This window comes from Erinaceus europaeus, chromosome 15 (genome assembly GCF_950295315.1).
Source record: "Erinaceus europaeus chromosome 15, mEriEur2.1, whole genome shotgun sequence".
Classification (NCBI taxonomy): Eukaryota; Metazoa; Chordata; class Mammalia; order Eulipotyphla; family Erinaceidae; genus Erinaceus; species Erinaceus europaeus.
The window spans coordinates 40,081,251-40,102,431 of record NC_080176.1 but is presented as its reverse complement, the minus strand read 5'-3'; the positions used below and the strand labels follow the sequence as shown (position 1 = coordinate 40,102,431).

At 39.5% G+C, this 21,181-nt stretch overlaps 1 protein-coding gene across 3 annotated transcripts in view; it reads left to right on the top strand.

Annotated features, from left to right (window-relative positions):
• The window catches only part of SS18 (SS18 subunit of BAF chromatin remodeling complex), an 83,282-nt gene that overhangs the window by 10,966 nt on the left and 51,135 nt on the right, over positions 1–21,181 (top strand). For all 3 annotated transcript variants that reach the window (XM_060173636.1, XM_060173638.1, XM_060173637.1), the window contains exons 4-5: positions 13,568–13,721; positions 17,384–17,605. In XM_060173636.1, the coding sequence (XP_060029619.1) occupies positions 13,568–13,721; positions 17,384–17,605 (376 nt within the window). The remainder of the gene's footprint in view (positions 1–13,567; positions 13,722–17,383; positions 17,606–21,181) is intronic.

The window sequence follows — 21,181 nt, the reverse complement described above, 5'->3', positions numbered from 1 at the left end:
CAAGCTGTGAAACAATGCTGTAGATATCTTTCCCTCTCTTACCTGATTTCTCTCTTTTTAAATTATTATCTGTATTTTTTTTTTTTTCCTCCTCCAGGGTTATTGCTGGGCTCGGTGCCTGCACCATGAATCCACCGCTCCTGGAGGCCATTTTTTCCCCCCTTTTGTTGACCTTGTTGTAGCTTCGTTGTGGTTATTATTATTGCCCTTGTTGATGCAATTCGTTGTTGGATAGGACAGAGAGAAATGGAGAGAGGAGGGAAGACAGAGAAGGGGAGAGAAAGATAGACACCTGCAGACCTGCTTCACCGCCTGTGAAGCGACTCCCCTGCAGGTGGGGAGCCGGGGGCTTGAACCGGAATCCTTACGCCCGTCCCTGCGCTTTGCGCCACATGCGCTTAACCCACTGCGCCACCACCTGACCCCCTATTATCTGTATTTATCTATTGAGTAGAGACAGCCATAAATTGAGAGGAGAGGAGGAGGTACAGAGGGAGAGAGACAAGACACCTGTAGCACTGCTTCACCGCTTGCAAAGCTTTCCCCTTGCAGCTAGGGACAGGGGGCTTGCACTCCAGGGGATGCACCACCTCCCAGCCCTCCTGATTTCTCTGTCTCATAATTAAGAGAAAAAAACAAACCAAAAAAAAAAAAAAGCCAGACAATAAAGATTGCTTGATTAGCGGTGCTACATATTGCTTATGTATTACATCAAAAGGAACATGCTTGGTTAGTCTATTTTTAGTAAGCATGAACTTTATCAATGGGTACCGTTGAAATAAGCCTGATTGGTCCATTGTAAAGTTTCCCATATCCCTTTATTGCAAATGATTTTAGCATTCATTGATGCTTATTGACTAGAGTTGTTATTTTATTATTTTTTTTTATTATCTTTATTGGATAGACACAGCCAGAAATCGCGAGGGAAGGGGCCAACAGAGAAGAAGAGAGACAGGGAGACATTTATTTCAGCCCCGCTTCACCACTCGCAAAGCTTTTGCCCTGTGGGTGGGGAATGGTGGTTCGAACCTGGGTCCTTGTGCATTATAATGCCGCCACCCCGGCCCTGTTATTTAATTTTATGATGATACAACGATATGTTTATTAGTTGTACTTTGAAAAAGAAAAAAAAAAGATTTTCTGCCATATGCTTGGTGGTCCTGAAGTCCAGTCCCCCCACAGGAAATCATAGTGAAGACTCGATACTGTCATCCCTTATCAGGTTTCACAGTAGCAGATTGGTCTCTACTTACATATGAAGGTGATGACCATCATTTTTTTTTTTCTTGTTTTATCATGTGAGTTAAGAGACATCTGTATTTTTAATGTGTTTAAATCCACTGTAGTCATTCTTTATAATTTTCTTTTTTTTATTGTTGTAGCTATTACTATTGTTGTTATTGATGTCATCGTTGTTGGATAGGATAGAGAGAATTGGAGAGAGGAGGGGAAGACAGAGGGGGAGAGAAAGAGAGACACCTGCAGACCTGCTTCACCGCTTGTGAAGTGATTCCCCTGCATGTGGGGAGCCAGGGATTGGATCCTTGAGCTACCTGCGGTTAACCCACTGCACTACCACCTGACTCCCATTCTTTATAATTTTCAATTATAAATTATATTTATATTTAAATATAAACATATATTCAGTTTTATTAACCAATTAAATTAGTGATTAATTATTTTTAATTTAATTAATTAATATTTAATATATTTATATTTAATTTGGTCAGTGGAAATCTCTTCATTTTACTCCTGTGTTCTTTAGATGTGATGTCATTTTTTCTGTAACTTTTTGACCTGCAGGATTTTAGAGAGAAATGTGACTATATTTTTTTGTCCCTGAACTATTGTATTTCTATTTTTGGAAGCAGTTCATCAGTAGAAATTGATATTTAGACACCACAGTTATTATTAGTTTATGAATATTTCATTAGCTCTAGATATTTTTTAGTAAGGAGGACTAAAGACAGGTTTTATTTTTCCTTTTTAGAAAAAAGAAATAGAATGAAATTAGTGATGACTCAGCATCAAGGAAAAAAATTTTTCCTTTAAATTTTATTTTATTTTTTAAATTTATTTTTACTCATTTATTATTGGGTAGAGATAGAGAGAGGTTGAGAGAGAAGGGATAGAGAGGGGGAAGAGACAGAGACAATTGTAGCCTTGCATCACCACTTGTGAAGCTTTCCCCCTGCAGGTGGGGATCTTGTGCACTGCAGTGTGTGCTCTTAACCAGTTGTACCACCACCTGACTCCAATTTTATTATCTTCATTTGTTTATGGGAAACAGCCAGAAATCAAGAGGGAAGTGGGTGATTGAGATAGACATCAATAGACCTGTTTCACCACTTGCAAAGCTTTTCCTCTGCAGGTGGGGACTCTGGGCTTGAACTTGGGTCCTTGTGCATTATAATCTGTGTGCTCAACCATGTGGGCCACCACCTAGCCCTCCCTTTGTTAATTAGTGATTTAATATTGATTTACAAAATGACAAGATAATAGGTACAACTCCACATCCTTCCCACCACCAGAGGCCTGGACCTTCAGTCCCTCCATTGTAAGCTATAGCAGTTCTCCCAAGGTTGCAGATATTAGTCTACTTTTCTCCCCCTTCCCCCCTTTCTCTCTCTTACATGAGAGCACTGCTCAGCTTTGGCATATGGTGGTACGAGAGAGTGAACCTGGGACTTCAGACTTCAGAGCCTGTCTTGAGAGTCTGTTTGCATAACCACTATGCTATCTGCCCCTGCCCATCTGCTACTATTTGTATAGCCACCTGTCTATTTATATATATTTGGCTTTTTTTTTTTTTGGTGGGGTGAGGGGGGCCCCATTTTCTGTGCCTTTTCAAATCACAGGTACACCTATTATTCCATCCGCATGTTCCTCCCTTTAGTTAAGAGCCCTCTGGTCATCTTCCCCCTATCATTTCTCCCCCACTGGAAGTATGGATGAAAATTGTTTTTGGAGTGCAGAAGGTGGGAGTTCTGGCTTCTGTAATTGCTTTTCCACTGGATGTGGGTGTTGGCAGCCTGTTTCTATCTTCAGGGAAATTAAAAAAAAAATCTTTTTATTGGGGGATTAACAGTTAATAGTTGACAGTAAAATATACTAGTTTGTACATGTGTAACATTTCCCAGTTTTCCACATAACAATTCTTTTTTTTTTTTTTTTTTTAATTTTTTTTTCTTTTTTTTTATTTAAGAAAGGATTAATTAACAAAACCATAGGGTAGGAGGGGTACAACTCCACACAATTCCCACCGCCCAATCTCCATATCCCACCCCCTCCCCCAATAGCTTTCCCATTCTCTATCCCTCTGGGAGCATGGACCCAGTGTCATTGAGGGTTGCAGAAGGTAGAAGGTCTGGCTTCTGTAATTGCTTCCTCGCTGAACATGGGCGTTGACTGGTCAGTCCATACTCCCAGTCTGCCTCTCTCTTTCCCTAGTAGGATGGGTCTCTGGGGAGGCTGAGCTCCAGGACACATTGGTGGTGTCTTCAATCCAGGGAAGTCTGGCCGGCATCCTGATGATACCTGGATCCTGGTGACTGAAAAGAGAGTTAACATACAAAGCCAAACAAATTATTGAGCAATCATGGACCCAAAGCTTGGAAAAGTGGAGAGGAAGTATTAGGGAGGTACTCACTGCAAACTCTAGTATACTTCTGCTTTCTCACTTTGGTGCCATACTCCAAACTCAGTCAATTTCTGCTTTGCGTTTCTACTTCTTTTTTTTTTTTTTTTTACATGCATAACATTCCCCAGATTCCCATTTAGCAATAAAACCCCCACTATTTCATTCATCATTTTTCATGGACCTGTATTCTCCCCACCCACCCACCCACCCCAGAGTCTTTTACTTTGGTGTAATACTCCAATTCCATTTCAGGTTCGACTTGTGTTTTCTTTTCTAATCTTGTTTTTCAATTTCGGCCTGAGAGTGAGATCATCCCATATTCATCCTTCTGTTTCTGACTTATTTCACTCAACATGATTTTTTCAAGGTCCATCCAAGATCGGCTGAAAACGGTGAAGTCACCATTTTTTACAGCTGAGTAGTATTCCATTGTGTATATATACCACAACTTGCTCTGAATGACTCTGAAAATGTCCAATAGTTCTAGGTTATCTATCTCTTCATTTAGCTCCCTTATGTCTTTACTGATTTTCTTCCTGGATGATCTGTCAAGTTGAGATAGTGGGGTGTTGAAGTCCCCTACTATGATTGTGTTACTGTTAATATATTGCTGTAGCTCTTTCAGTAGAAGTTTGATGTATTTAGATGGCTTCTCATTGGGTGCATAGATATTAATAATTGTTAAGTCCTCTTGATTGACTGATCCTCTGAGCATTAAGTAGTGTCCATTCCTATCTTTTTTAATCTTATGTATTTTAAAGTCTGTCATGTCAGATATGAGAATAGCTGTTCCTGCCCTTTTTTTGTGGGCCATTGGCTTGAATGATAGTTTTCCATCCTTTCACTTTAAGTCTGTGTTTGTCTTGTTGCGTTAGGTGAGTTTCCTGTAGACAACATATTGTTGGGTTGTGTTTTCTGATCCATCTTCCTACTCTGTGTCTTTTAATAGGTGAATTCAGGCCATTCACATTTATTGATATCAAAGATTGAAGATATTTTAACGCCATTCTTGTAGAGTTTTAGAGTGTTTTGATATATGTTCTATTTGTGGTGGTCTGGTTGTTTCCACATAACAATTCTAACCCCACTAGGTCCTCCTCCTTCAGGGAAAATTTTTAAAAAAATTAACATTTATTTTTATGAATTAGTATTTCTTCATTCATAGTCTGAAAATCTTAGTATCCTACATCATTTTTAAAAAAAAATATATTTTATTTATTTATTAATGAGAGGGATAGGAGGAGAGAAGTAACCAGACATCATTCCGGTACATGTCCTGCCGGAGATTGAACTCAGGATCTCATGCTTGAGAGTCCAACACTATCCACTGTACCACCTCCCAGACCACATCATCATTTTTATAATTGCATATTTGAATTACACTATGCATGTAAAATAATTTCAGTATAAAACTACATTTAAAATAAGAGACTTCATTTTTTAAAGATATTTATTTCCTTTTTGTTGCTCTTGTTTTTATTGTTGTTGTAGTTATTGTTGTTGTAGCTATTGTCATTGTTGGATAGGACAGAGAGAAATGGAGAGGGGAGGGGAAGACAGAAAGGGGGAGAGAAAGATAGACATCTGCAGACCTGCTTCTCCCACGGTGAAGCCACCTTCCCTGCAGGTGGGGATCAGGGAGCTCAAACAGGGATCCTTACTCTGGTCCTTAAGCTTTGCAGCGTCCTTATATATGGTGGTGCATTTGCTTAACTGGCACACCAGGTGCACCAGCACCTGTTCTCGTTTCTAAGTTTTTCCATACATTGTTTTCTGTGTTCATGAACATATTATTCGTGAATAATGTGTTTTGTTTCTTTCTTCCCAATTCTTACACCATATATATACACATATATGTATATGTATATATATATATATTATTATTATTTTTGCCGTATTTCTTTGGCTAGGACCTCTCCAGTATATTCCTGAATAGAAGTAGGGATAGAGGACATCTTATCTTGTTCCTGATCTCAAAGGGAAAACCTTCACTGTTTGACTATTAGGTAGGATGTTTGGTGGCGTTTTTATTTTTATTTTTTGTAAATAACAGAGTATCAGATTAAGGAAGTCCCCTTCAATTTCTGTTTTGCTCAGTGTCTTTTGAGTGAACTTTAAACTGTTAGACTTTTATTGCATCTAATTAGGTGGTCATGCTTGGGGTTTTTTGTTTAGTTTGTTTATGATGTTTTTAAAATGATACATCTGATTTGTTATAGTTTTGATTATCAATCTTATGTCTTTGTTTATAAAACAATCTAATTTTCATTTCTTTTTTTCTTTTTCTTTTTTTTTTTTGGCTCCAGAGTTATTGCTGAGATTACAAATCCACTGCTGCTGGAGGCTATTTTTTTTGGGTAGGACAGAGAGAAATTGGGAGGAGGGAGTAATAGAGGGGGAAAGAAAGATAGACACCTGTAGACCTGCTTTGCTGCTTGTGAAGTCACCCCCTGCAGGTGGACAGCTGGGGGCTTCAACTGGCATCCTTGTGCAGGACCTTGTGTGTCATATCATGTGTACTTAACCTACTGCGCCACCACCTGGCCCCCTAATTATCCCTTCTAATAATGGTTTCTTTTGGAATTTTGAAGCTATATTGGCATTGTACTGTAAGCTGCAATTTTTCCAAGTTTTTTTTTTTCCTTTTTAGTTTATTAATGAGACAGAGAATCAGAGAACCAGAGTATTACTGTGACACATATGACATGCAATTCTGAAAATCAAACTCAACACCCGATGTTGGAGAGTCCAGCACTGGTCATTGTGCTGCTACCTCCCACTTACTCCCCCTTTAGTCTGGCTGCCTATATTGGTAAATTGTACTTCTTAACATTTTTATCTAAGTCCTCAAAGTTCATGAAATAATCTTTTACAGTGTCAATGAAATCATGGTTACTTCTCTTTTACAATGGTTTATTTATGCCTTTTCCTTTGGAATATTTTTCTGATCACTCTTGTGAGATGTTTATCTTTTATTTTTCAATTATTTCAAATAATCATCTTTTGATTTTGGTCTTTTGTTGCAGTGTTTCTCAAACATTTTTTTCTTTTTTAAAAATTTTTCTTATCTTTATTTATTTACTGGATAGAGACAGCCAAAAATTGAGAGGGGAGGGAGTGATAGAGGGAGAGACAGAGAGACATCTGCAACATTGCTTCACCACTTGCAAAGTATTCCCCCTGCAGGTGGGGACTGGAGGCTCGAACCCTGGTCCTTGCTCTTTGTAACATGCGCGTAGCCAGGTGCACCACCACCTGGTCTCTCAAACATTTTTTTCTTAGAACACTATTATGTTGAAAAGTTAACTAATGCTGCTGAGCTTTTTGTGGATTATTATTTAATTCTTTTGTTATCTTTATTTACTTATTGGATAGAGACAGCCAGAAATTGAGAGGGAAGGCGCTGATAGAGAGGGAGGGAGACAGAGAGACACCTGCAGTGCTACTTCACCACTCACCCTAGCCCTCTAGTTATCTTGCCCTAACATTTCTCCTCTTATGAGGTTATGGACCAGAATTCTTTTTGGGGTGCAAAAGGTGGGAGTTCTGGCTTCCGTAATTGCTGGAGTTGGATGTTGGCAGGTCTTTCTGTACCCCCAGGCTGTTTCTCTCTTTCCCTAGTGGGTTAGGGCTCTGGAGAGGTGAAGTTCCAGGACACATGGGTGAGGTCTTCTGTCTAAGGAGGTCCGGATGGAATCATAATAGCATATGCAAGTGGGTGGCTAAAAGGCAACAAGATACAAAGCAGGACAAAAAGTTTAACAAACAAGAACCATAATGTAGGAATAGAGCAGATGAGAATAGGCATCTTAGGGTGGAAAGAATCTAGAAAGTCTACTTTAGCTATGTTCCTAGGGGCCCATGACAGGGAATTTTTGCCAGAGCTTGATAGCTAATTTGCAGGTGGACTAAAATATTGTCTGGGAAGATGGTTTCAGAGTTGAGAATAGGGTTAGAAAGCCAGATTAGGGCAGATGGTAGCTATTAAACTCAAAGAAAATACGTTAATACTATTAACTGTTTACCCCATTGGTCTGATAAGGGCCCATATATATATATATATATATATATATATATATATATATATATATATATATATATTCATATTTACCACAGGAGCCTGTGTAACCTCTGAGTCCCTGTCATTCTGAGCTTGCAGTTCATGGTCACAGCTGGGAGCATTCTAGGCTGCACTCATTTCAGGACCCGTCTTCCTCACGTGCCAGAAGTAGGCTGACTCAGCCTCCCTTCTGAGTGGGGTGGTTCTGGAGACAAGGTCCTGGAGAGGCCCCCAACAGGGCTTGTGATAATGTTCCTGATGGAAATGACCAGTGCTGATGGAGAGAGGGGTCTGTTAGAGGTCTAGGCCCATCATATCTGTGTGGGAATGCAAAGATTCCCTGACTAGAACTCCAGGTGATGGGCTGGCCTTTTATTGACCAAAAAGGCCATCATTGAGTGAGCCAGTCTCTTGCCCTTATTCAGCTTTTGTAGTCTTTTCTCTGAAGAGCTTAGACTCTCTCCCAGTTGTTAAAGCATTGAGTGTCACTTATTGTAGCCAGACTGGTATTAGGTTTCTGGGGTCCGGCCCCAAATTAGTGAGGAAATACGCCTAGGATTTTAGTGTGGTCTAAGTTAATCTTGAAGTTTTACTGCAGTTACTTGTTTGATGATGCTAATATTTTCTTTTTTTTTAATTAATTAATTAATTATTTATTTTTAATTTTTTTCTTTTTTTATTTCTTTTTTTATTTTTGTTTCTATGATGCTAATATTTTCTTAGGGACAGTACTTGTCTGCTAGTTGATACATATTTTGTGCCAGTATGTCTTTAGGCCAATTACATACAGTGTTTCCTTTAAAGATTATCAAGCAGTGACAGTAATGTTGAGGCTGTCGGAAGAGATTAGAAGACAGACCTTACTTTCTTTTGTGCAGTTAGTTTAGTAGATAGAGTGACTGAGGGAATTGAAGTTGGGGTATGAGAGCAGTGTGTCGAAGCCCAACTAGTAAATAATGGATCCGGCAATTTATGGTGTATGGTGCCTTCTTCAGGCCTTTCTACTAGCTTACCGAGTTTATTAAGTCTAAGTCTAACCACAGTGGGCTATTAACCTATCCTTATATATACTTCAGAAAAAAGAGTAATATTCTATTAGTCTTCACGTTTAGAGACAACTGGCTGAACATCTTCAGAGTATTTCACTGGCTATTTTTGTGAAATTTACTATTTCTAAGTGAGACCTAAATGAAGAATTCAGTAACACTGGTTTGCAAGGCTACCTAAATTTTAAAGAAGTGCAGTTTTGCAGTTCTTCAAAGCAGGTCACCACACCAAACCCACCATCAGAATAGCAGTATCACTTCATCAGACTTGGCTAGACTAGTGTCAACACCTCTGACCCCTCCCTTACCCTTCCTTCCACAGTCCCATTCTGAAACTGCCTTTTCACTTGACTTATTCACTTGCTTTATTTTTTGATTTGCCCTATTTGAGGGAGGCCATTCAACATTTTTCTCTAATTTAAGCCTTTATTTTAGATAAAGGCAGGTACGAGGGCATCAACATTTTTGTGCTGTGATTTCTTTTTTTTTCTTTTTTTTAAATCTTTATTTTATTTATTCCCTTTTGTTGTCCTTGTTGTTTTATTGATGTAGTTATTATTGTTGTCATCGTTGTTGATAGGACAGAGAGAAATGAAGAGAGGAGGGGGAAGACAGAGGGAGAAAGAAAGATAGACACCTGCAAACCTGCTTCACCGCAGGTGACTCCCCTGCAGGTAGGGAGCCAGGGCTCGAACCGGGACCGTTACACCGGTCCTTGTGCTTTGTTGTGCTGTGATTTCTTTGGATATGTGCTCTGCTTCTCTCCTTTCCCTCAGGTAATCTCTATAACTCATGTTTTTTTTCTGATGGAGTTTGTGTTTCACAGAGAATAGCTTCATTTTTCATGGACCAGCTTGGCACTCAGAATATGGTGGTTTTATCTCCTAGCCATGATAGTCATTCCTCAAGTTGATTTATTCTACTTACTAGACTTCTTCTTCTTTTTTTTTAAAGATTGTATTTATTTATTAATGAGAAAGATAAGAGAGAAAGAACCAGCTATTACTCTGGTACATGTGCTGCTGGGATTGAACTCAGGACCTCATGCTTGAGAGTCCAGTGCTTCATCCACTGCACCACCTCCTGGACCACTTTACTAGGCTTCTCATGTAAGCCCTAACTCCATCTGAAGTGTCCATATCCTGTTGCTGTCTTCTGAGTTTTCTTTGTGCATTTTATAGCTCTCTGCTTAAAGATCTCTGAGATTCTGAATTTGTGTTTATAAGTTTTCTGAATTCAAACTCAGACATTTTTTATAAATTCTGTGAGTTTGAACAATTGTGCTATTCCCCCCCCCCCCCCCCCCCCGTTTTGCTTAAACATGATTTCTGCTGTTCAGCCAGCAGGTGGCGCTGTGGCTGTTGCTTATGTGTTGTGGTGGAAGAGGGACAGGGAGCTTCTTCTATTATTACCTTGGGGTGGTTTAGATAACATCTTACTGCCTTACTTCAGACTGTACTCTGCCCTCTAGCAGCCCTCTGCCACAGGCTGAGTTTAGTTTCTTTCTTCTTTTTTTAACCAGAGCACTGCTCAGCTTTGGCTTATGGTAGTGCAGGGGATTAAACCTGGGACTTTGGAGTCTCAGGCATGAGAGTCTCTTTGCATAACCATTATGCTGTCTCCCTCTGCCCAATAGTTTCTTACCATGTTTTCCTTGCATTCTTGGGACTGAGTGAGCCTGTAGTTCCGTGTGTGTGTGTCTTCCAAAATGGTGTGTGTGTGTGTGTGTGTGTGTGTGTGTGTGTGTCTGTCTGTCTTCCAAAATGGCTCTGCCTGACCATTGCTGGCTGTGGCTTAAGCTGCTTTTGTCTTGAAGGTGTCTCCTGCATACCCCTTACTGATAGCCTCTCTTTGATACTAGAGGATTGGGGGCTAGATGAATAAGCACATATAATCATCAGCCCACTCCGTACAGAACATAACATAAAGTACCAGGGGCAGAAATAAAGTAGTTATACAGACACTTTTAAAGTGGCAGTCATAGTCTATGCTTGAAGGGAAGGGCATCGACTACTGTGGGCCATGCTATTTTGGTGGTTAAGTAAAACTGTCTTTCTTTTTCCTGTTTTGTTTTATTGATAGAGAAATTGAGAGTGAAGGGAGAGATGAGAGAGAGACCTGCAGCACTGATTATGGTCTAGGAAACTTTCACCCTGCAGGCTGGAGGTTTGAACTTGGGTCCTTGGGTGTGATAGTGCACTTAACTGGGGGGGGGGCACTGCCAACTTCAAAACTTTTAAATCTTTCCCTCCCTCTCTTTTTCTTTCTTGCATGAGGGTTATTGCTGGGCTGTGGTGCCTGGAATGCTTATTTATTGCCCTTGGTGACTTATTCTTTTTCCATTTTATTTGTGACAAATTGGTGGGGGAGAGTTGGGCGTCAGCGCAGCGGGTTAGGTGCAAGTGGCGCGAAGCGCAAAGACCGGCATAAGGATCTGGGTTCAAGCCCCCGGCTCCCCATCTGCATAGGGAGGTCGCTTCACAGGCAGTGAAGCATGTCTGCAGGTGTCTCTGCAGGTGCACTTAACCCGCTGCACCTCCGACCATTTCCTTTCTTTGTGATTCTTCCTCCTGAGACTTGTTTCCAGCTCTCTGGTAGCTAGAAACTGTCTCTTACAGATCTCAGTCAGGTAGGAATGCCACTTGGACACAATTTCCTTGTTATATAGCAAGGTCAAGGAAGAAGCAGAGGTAAATGTGAACCGGATCTGCGCTTCTCTTTTTTCGAGTTGTAGTCTGTTCTGTTCCTTTCTTTGTACTTTATTCCTAAGTAACTTAAATTTTTTATGTTTGTCTAAATTTTGTCACTTCTTTAAAAAATGGAGACAGAGGAAGTCGGGCAGTAGCGCAGCTGGTTAAGCGCACATGGCGCGAAGCACAAGTGCCGGCTTAAGGATCCCCACCTGCAGGGGAGTTGCTTCACAGGCGGTGAAGCAGGTATGCAGGTGTCTTTCTCTCCTCTCTGTCTTCCCCTCTTCTCTCCATTTCTTTCTCTCCTATCCAACAATGATGACATCAACAATAACAATAATTACAACAATAAAACAAGGGCAACAAAAGAGAATAAATGAATAAATATTTTTAAAAAAATGAAGACAGAGGCAGAGAGAGTGAAGAGACCATACATAGCTCTAAAAGTTCCCTCAGCATTGTGGCGGGTAAGTTTGAAACTGGGCCAAGCACAGGGCAAAGCAGTACAACTGTCCCAGTAAGCTAACTATTTGCCAAACCTTGATTCTGTAATGTTTATTTGTAGGAAGGTAAATTTGATAGACTCTTCAGTACTGATACTTTATCAAGCACAAGAGAGAGGAAAACTGGTACAAATGTGAATTGTCAGTAGACAATATGGACAGAATATATAAGGAAGTTTTTTTTTTTCTTAACAAGGGTCAGGATTACTTTTTTTTCTTTTCTCTTTTTAATTGGATACAGACAGAGAAATTGAGAGGGGAGAGGCAGATAGAGAAGGGAAGAGACAGAGAGATATCTGCAGCCCTGCTCCATCACTTGGGAAGCTTTCCCCCTGCAGTGGGGACCAGGGGCTTGAACCTGGGTCCTTGTGCACTATAACATGTGTGCTCAACCAGGTGTGCCACTGCCTGCCGCCCCCAGGGTCACCATGTTTGAATAGTGAAGGAATAAGTAAAATGTGACATTTGAGCTACTTTGGTAATATTTTTGACAGCTCAATAAGGCAATTGCTTAAGGAATATAAATTGGGTAGATTAGTTGGGCACTGACGAGGAAATGTCTGGATTTGGTCATAAAGAAATCAAGAGGCTGAAATTTAAATGAAAGTTATTTGAGTAGCACTAAATTATTTTTATCAATTGGTTGGAGACTTCAGTATTTATATTTGATGGCTGCATAACAGTATTTATTTAGCGCACCTAAGAGGACTGTGATCACAAAACCACAGACTGATTGGACATCTGAAATTCTGGAGGAATTCAGCAGAATACTGGAACTCTAAGAATACATATTATGTTTAGGATATCTAGAAACAGAAAGAAGGCAGGAACAGATCTGTAAAAAAATAATACTTTCCTATCCTCCTACAGAGATAAAAAGGGGATTTGGGAAGAAACTAAGCATTTCCTTGTTTTTTGTGTTTTTCCTTCTGCCCTTTTGTGAACTCTCAAGGTTAGTCAGTGATTTTCTTCACACTTTCATTAGGAAATTTGCCAAAGGCATCCTTTTGAGGCAGCTGTCTCTGTGCCCTAGGGGGCCATCAGTAATGTTTCTGATCTATAGGAGTACTAGGCACAAGACTTGGATTTAACTGAGTCTTTCTGGTTTCAGCCATCTTCTGTATGCAAACATTTATATTTCCCTCCAAGCTCAGGCAGTATGAAATAGATCACATTTTGCGATTTCTGGTGGTTTTCCACTTTTAAAATTCATCATTACTAGTAAACATATCCAAATGTATTAATATTGAGAGGACATTTACTATTTTAAATACAGTTTAATACTAATAGACACATGAAAAAATTTTATGAGATTCTTTAAGTGAGAGTTTGTATAGAATATTAACATTTTTATTTTCATTGCTGAGATTTTATCAAGTAAAACACACTTTAATCACAATGTTCCTTTCATCTAAGTGGTCAAATGATAGATTATACTAAGAATCTCATAATGTTTGGGGGGCATAAAAAATACGGCACTAAATCCATGATCAAAGCATGTTGGAATCAATTGCAATTGTGTTTGTGTTCCTATGCAGTTTAATAATATAGGCAACTGTTATGCCATCTGCATCTTTAATGTATTAGCCTAACTGTTTCTCTTGTTTTACTAAACTGTCTTCTTTCAGCCACCCACACAGAATATGCCTATGGGTCCTGGAGGGATGAATCAGAGTGGCCCTCCCCCCCCTCCACGCTCTCACAACATGCCTTCAGATGGAATGGTGGGTGGGGGGCCTCCTGCACCACACATGCAGAACCAGATGAACGGCCAGATGCCTGGTAAGTTTTTCTTCTCTAAGACATTAACACCCGAGTTGCTTAGCAACTGAAACGACATGGGGGCTCAAGGGATACTAGATTGTTGATGACAAAACTGCTTTGAATGCCCCCGAGTACAAGCTCTCTTAGAGTTTGTTAGCTACAGAGCTACGTGACCTGTATTCAGTGTTTATTAGGCTGCCCTTGGGCTTTGATGTAGCTGACACACAGCATTCCTCTGATGAACAGAACTGTCTAAATTTAGTCTGTCTGAAACTATGCATTACAGCTGGCTTGAGAAGCGTTTTTTTTGGGGAAAAAAGCCATGGCTTAAGAATTAAAATCAGTTTATAAAGAGGTATTATTTTCCTGAGTTTTGTATTTACTTAAAATTTTATTGACCTCTGAAACAGTATTGCTGGGAAAAACACATGGGGAAAAGTGACCGAACGATCCCTAAAGACCTAGTGTATTTAGTATTTTCTCATTGAGATTGTTGAGACTGAGGATTGATTTTTATGAATACATGTTTCTTAGAATTCTGTAACTACAGTAGATAGAAAAGCAAAATTAGAAGTTGATAAGTAATATTACCATTCCTATATAATGATTTTACTGCCTTTGCTACTTATCTACTTTTAAAGTTTAGAGTCACTTAGAATATCTTTCAAGGGGAGTTGGGCAGTAGCGCAGCGGGTTAAGTGCACGAAGTACAAGGACCGGCATGAGGATCCCAGTTCGAGCCCCCGGCTCCCCACCTGCTGGGGAGTTGCTTCATAAGCGGTGAAGTAGGTCTGTAGGTATCTATCTTTGTCTCCCCCTCTCTGTCTTCTCCTCTCTCCATTTCTCTCTGTCTTATCTAATGACGGTGACATCAACAATAATAACTACAACAACAATGAAAAACCACAAGGACAACAAAAGGGAAAATAAATATAAAAAATAGAAATAAAAAATTAAAAAAAGAATATCTTTCAAGATACTGGATACTGACTTCATTTAAAACTTTCGCTGGTTTGATTTTTTTTGAATCTGAAAAAAATGTTGAAAACTTGTTTTTATAACTGCAGCAGTGATGCCCACTTTTGGTGGGATATTTTCTATTTAAACATGAGAAGATCTTGATAAAAGACTAAAATTATTTTCATTAACAAATGTATATAAATCAAGTAAATTAACATAATAAAATGACTAGCTTTTAAAATTTGTAACGAGCACTCTGGGGATTTCATGGCTCCGGATGATGGGCGTAGAGCACAAAGCAAAAGAGCTCATGTCAAAGATGCTGGCTGGCTAGTTTAGACACTGACGTGTGACTACTTACAGAAAAAGAAAAATTATGCTTTGATTGGTGTTTCTTATTTCCTGCTAAGACTTGACACATAGATATGCCGTGATCTACATGGAGTTGGCAGGAAAGATGTAACCACTTACAAGGTTGTAGTCTGAGGAAGTTTCTCGCATCTGCATTTTGTTCATCGACCACATAGTTTTTAGATCTGTAAGGATAGCAAGTAAGCGTTTCGTGACTCTTCAAGGAAGTAGCTTTAATTAGGAATTTGATTTAACTTTTGAAACATTCAAACCTGAGTCAAAAGAAGTATTTGAGCAGCAGTAATTATCAACATAGCATTTTATTTTAGTGTAAGGGCATTTGGAATAGTTTTATGTACACACACACACACACACACACACACACACACTTTTTTTTTTTAATTTCTACTAGGGTTTTCATTGATACTTGGTGCATACACAAACGAATCCACTGCTCCTGGTGGTCATCCCCCCCCCCCATTACTTCCTTTCTTTCTTTTTTCTTCTTTGAGAAGGACTGGGGAGGCAGAGAGGGAAAGAAAAAGAGAAACTTGCAGAACTGCTTCACTGCTTATGAAGGCTTTCCCCTGCAGGTGAGGGTCAGGGTTTGAACTCAGATCCTGTGTATGTGCTCATGTGTGTGCTTTACCAGGTGTGCCACTGTCCAGCCCCTGCAGTAGTTAAATATATATATAATTTATTTATTTTATTTTTGAGAGAATTGCAGAGAGAGACACACACACAGAGCACTGCTCAGCTCTGGCTTATGGTGGTGCAAGGGATTGAACCTGGGACTTAGGAGCCTCAGGCATGAGAGTCTGTTTGCATAAACTTTATGCTATTTCCCCTGCCTGCTAAATACATTTTTTTTTAAGCCAGAGGTTGGTTTTTTTTTTTTAAGTTTTTATATTTATTTATTTTCCCTTTTGTTGCCCTTGTTTTTTTTATTGTTGTTATAGTTATTATTGTTTTTATTGATGTCGTTGTTGGATAGGACAGAGAGAAATGGAGAGGAGGGGGGAGAGAAAGATAGACACCTGCAGACCTGCTTCACTGCCTATGAAACAGCCCCCCCCCCGGGGGGGGGGGAGCTGGGGGCTCGAACCAGGATCCTTACCTGGAGTCTTTGCGCATTGTGCCACGTGCGCTTAACCTGCTGAGCTACCGCTCTACTCCCAAGCCAGATGTTTTTAACCAGTCATGACCTAGCTTGTCTAGAACACTGTAGTTTTAAAACAATTAAAAAAAAATTTATTTATTTATTTATTGGATAAAAAGAGAACTCAAGCAGGAAGGGGCCCATAGAGAGAGACAGCGAGCCACATCCTGTAGCAGGGCTTCACTGCTCAGGAAGCCCCCGTATAGGTGGGTGATGGGGTCTTAAGCCTAGGTCTTTGCTTATTGTGATGTGTGTTCCTCTGTGTGTGCCAATGCCTAGCCCCTTATAAATAGTTCATAGTAGGAGAGTTACATTTTATTATTGTTGTTATTGATGTTGTTGTTGGCTAGGGCAGAGAAATGGAGAGAAGAGAGAAAGACAGAGGCGGAGAGAAAGATAAGATACCAGCAGCCTTGCTTCACCGCTTGTGAAGTGACTTCCCTGCAGGTGGGGAGCCAGGGGCTTGAACCAGGATCCTTAAGCTGGTCCTTGCACTTTTTTTTTTTTTAAGTATCATTATTTATTGGATAGAGACAGGCAAAAATCAAGAGGGAAGGGGGTGATACAGAGGGAGAGAGACAGATACCTGCAGCTGTGCCTCACCACTTGTGAAGCTTCCCCCCTGCAGGTGGGGACCGTGGGATCGAACCTCGGTCCTTGTGCATTGTAACAAGTGCGCTTAACCAGGTGCACCACCACTGGCCCCTCCCCAGGTTTTTTTTTTTTTCATTTAATTTTCTGAATGTTTTTTGTGGTAGTCATGTTTAGATTTTTGTTTTTACATAATGCAGTTAATCTTTTTATGGCTCAAGACTATTTTAACAATTCTTTTTGAAGTTCTTTAGGGCTTTCTCCCTTTTCCATTTGGAATTACTTTTCATGAAAGGAATGAGGTTTAAATCCAATTTTTTTTTTTCAGATTACTACTTGTCGCAACACCATTTATTGAATTACTGTTTTGCTCACTGATATGTAATATCACCACTACAATCATTTACTAAGTTAAACAGTCTGTGAGATGGAAATAATTTATACACTTGGCTCTCATTCCTGTAAAAATACTGACTTTGTTGTTGGTACTGATTAAATACTGCAGCTATTGTTTGGTGTTATTAGAATAAAGCAAAAAAAAAAAAAACCAAAATGCATTTAAATATAAAGATCATTGGTTTAACGTTCATATTTTGGTTCTGATTACTTTTCTTCAAAGGGCCTAACCATCTGCCTATGCAGGGACCTGGACCCAATCAGCTCAGTATGACAAACAGTTCCATGAACATGCCTTCAAGTAGCCATGGGTCCATGGCAGGTTACAACCATTCCGTGCCATCGTCACAGAGCATGCCAGTGCAGAATCAGATGACAATGAGTCAAGGGCAGCAGATGGGAAACTACGGCCCCAGACCAAATATGAATATGCAACCAAACCAAGGTGAAATGCTCTTTATACTTATTATTATTATTATTTGCTACTAAGACTTTACTGGAGCTTTGCAACTGCGTAATTCTACTATTTCTGGTGTTTCTCTCCCCTTCTCCCCCTCAAGCCAGAGGAAGAGAGAAAGGGAGAGGAGGGAAGATATTATACAACTGCTGTCCCATTGCTGAATCTTTCCCTTTCTGTAATGTGCTCCCATGTGGTACCAGGGGCTCGAACCCAGCTCACTTGATAGAATAAGGTGTGAGCTGGGTAAGACCTGACATTCTTAACTAGAAATGCTACATTAACTTTTGAAAATAGTTTTATAAGTTGTTAGCCAACTCATGAAAAATGTTTTTAGGAAATAATCATACCCATATAAAGGAACTGTTGAGTCTAAGCCCAGCTTTGGATTTTTGTTGTTGTTGTTCCATTAAGAAATTAAGTTGTTGGGTCAGGTGGTGGCACACCTGGTTGAGCACACATGTTACAGTGTGCAAGAACCAGAGTTCAAGTCCCTGGTCCCCACTTGCAGGGGGAAAACTTCACAAGCGGTGAAGCAGGGCTGCAGGTGTCTCTCTGTCTCTCATACCCCCCCCCCATCCCTCTTATTTTCTGGCTATCTCTATCCAATAAAGATAATAAAAAAATTTTTAAAAAGAAAATTAAGTTGTTTATTTAACTTTTTCACCTGATTTATCTTTATGTGATTTGAACACATTCTGTTTTCCTGGATTTTTAACAAAAATTTATCTTCCCTTTTGTTCCCTTTGTTTTTTATTATTGTTGTTGTTATTGTCGTTGTTGTTAGATAGTACAGAGAGAAATGGAGAGAGGAGGAGAAAACGGGGAGAGAAAGACACCTGCAGACCTGCTTTTACTGCCTGTGAAGTGACTCCTCTGCAGGTGGGGAGCCGGAGGCTCAAAATGGGATCCTGTTTTCCTGTTTGTTTTTTTTTTTTCAAATTATTTTTTATTGCTTTTTTTTTTTTTTTTCCCTCCAGGGTTATTGCTGGGCTTGGTGCCTGCACCATGAATCCACCGCTCCTGGAGGCCATTTTGTCCCCCTTTTGTTGCCCTTGTTGTAGTCTTGTTGTTATTATTATTGCCATTGTTGATGTTGTTCGTTGTTGGATAGGACAGAGAGAAATGGAGAGAGGGGGAGAGAAAGATAGACACCTGCAGACCTGCTTCACCGCCTGTGAAGCGACTCCCCTGCAGGTGGGGAGCCGGGGGCTCTAACCGGGATCCTTACGCGGGTCCCTGCCCTTTGCGCCACATGCGCTTAACCCATTGCGCCACCGCCCGACCCCCTTTTCCTGGGTTTTAAAAAAATCTTAAACAGTGACAAAACTAAGCAGATTTAAAACACAACATCGAGAAAAACATAGTCTTGTCTTTGTAAGAAAAATCCATTTAAATAATCCTACACAGTTGTTCACTTTGCTTACTACTGATACTTTACATGAACTGCTGTTGAATCATACAGACGCTTCCTGATGTATTTTGTCGTTAAACACATGTGTGCGTGGGTGTGTATTAGTATCTGTATAACAGAATTTGTTGCTAGAACAATTAGTGGAAGTTCTATTGGATTCTTAAATTGTGGTGAGTCTGTTAAAGTTTATTACCTATTTCGGAGAATGAATTTCTTACCATGTTTCTCTTTTAAATATCCTTGTGAATAATAGCTACAGACCAGTTAGTGGCGCTGTTCTACTAATTGCCTGTTAAGACCTTTGGCATGTTGCCAGCCTAAAGGTATTTACATTGTAAGGTGCTTTGAGGTTAAGAGAATAAGATGGAGTAAATGTATCTGAAAAAAAATTACAGATTTTGTTTATGAAGAGCCATTAATGTGAACACAGATAAAGGAGGCTAATATTTATTAATGATTATTTGGAATTACTTAGAATCGTTTATTCTAAGCAGAATAAATTAAACATCAGTATATATTGTTTCTGTAACTTTTATAGAATAAACTGAATGAAACTGAAGGGAGATGATAGAATAGTTGTCCATAAGTATAGTTAAAAAAAAACAAAAAAAAAGCCAAAAACTGATACTTGCTCCCTTTTTCTCTCCCAGAGTTGCACTACATGTGACAGACACCCCCCCCCCCCAATTAGGTCCGTTAAAGGTTTAGAATAATAGCTGGGGCTTGTGGAGATAGCATAATTATGCAAATGACTTTCATGCCTGAGGCTCTGAGGTTTTATAGGTTCAATCCTCAGTACCACCATAAGCAAGAGCTGGTATCTCTCTCTATCTCTCTTTCATTAAAAAAAGAAAGAAAGAAAAAGAACAACAGTGAGATGTAGTCAGGATTAGAATAAAGTTCAGATAATCATATAGTTTGGTAATTATGAGGAAGAGGAAATTTAAATGATTCTTAATTTTAACCATGATGACGCTAGCACAATTCTTAGAAACTATATTTAAGAAAATAGACTGCAGACATTTATCACAGTGAGATGAGAAATGGTCTCCATGTTCATCAACTGTACCAACTAGCAAACTCTCACCTAGGGATTTATCTCGAGAACACAAAAACATTTATCTGTAGTATCTGTAGTGGTCTGTGTACACTTATCTCCGTAGCAGTACCATCTATAATAATACAAATCTGGAAAAGGCCTAAACGTCCAACAACAGGTGAGTGGAAAACAAAGTTGGGAGTCTGGCGGTAGCACAGTGGGTTAAGCGCACATGGCGCGAAGCGCAAGGACCGGCAGAAGGATCATGGTTCAAGCGGTGAAGCAGGTCTGCAGATGTCTATCTTTCTCTCCCCCTCTGTCTTCCCCTCCTCTCTCATTTCTCTTTGTTCTATCCAACTATGACAACATAAACAACAATAATAACTACAAGAATAAAACAAGCGCAACAAAAGTGAAAATAAAAAATAAAAAAAAGAAAACAAAGTTGTGATATAACACACCAAGTGAAATGCTGTTCAGCTAGAACAAACAGTTCCTGTTCTGTTTTTTAACTGGGGGAGGGTAGTTAGTGGCTTACGGTACAGTTGATGAACACGGACCCAATTTCTCATCTCTCTGTGATTAAATGTCTGCACAGTTTATTTTCTTAAATATAGTTTCTAAGAATTGCACTATCGTTATTGTGGTTAAAATCTAAGTTTTTAATAATGGGCTATATTAGTCAAGTAAAATAAATATTTGTGGAACTTAGTAGTTTTAAGCTCTGTCAAATCGCATAACAGAAATGATTTGACTAATTTTGTTTTTAAAATGAACATTTTTTCCCCCTCCAGAGCACTGTTCACCTCTGGCTTATTATAGTGGTGTGGGGGAATGAACCTGGGACCTTGGAGCCTCAAGCATGAGAGTCTACTTGCGTAGCCGTTATGCTATTGTTTCCACTGTGTGAAAGTATTTGATTCTTCTTTACTATATACTCTTGATACGCAGCGGTCTTCTTTTGTTAAAGGAAAAATAGCCTTGTTAGAATTTTTATTTATTTTCTGCTTTTATTTTAATGAAAGAGAGATACACAAAGAGAGCTACCAGAGCACTGCTCAGCTCTGGCTTATCATTGTTCTGGGGATTGAACCTGTGACTTTGGAGCCTC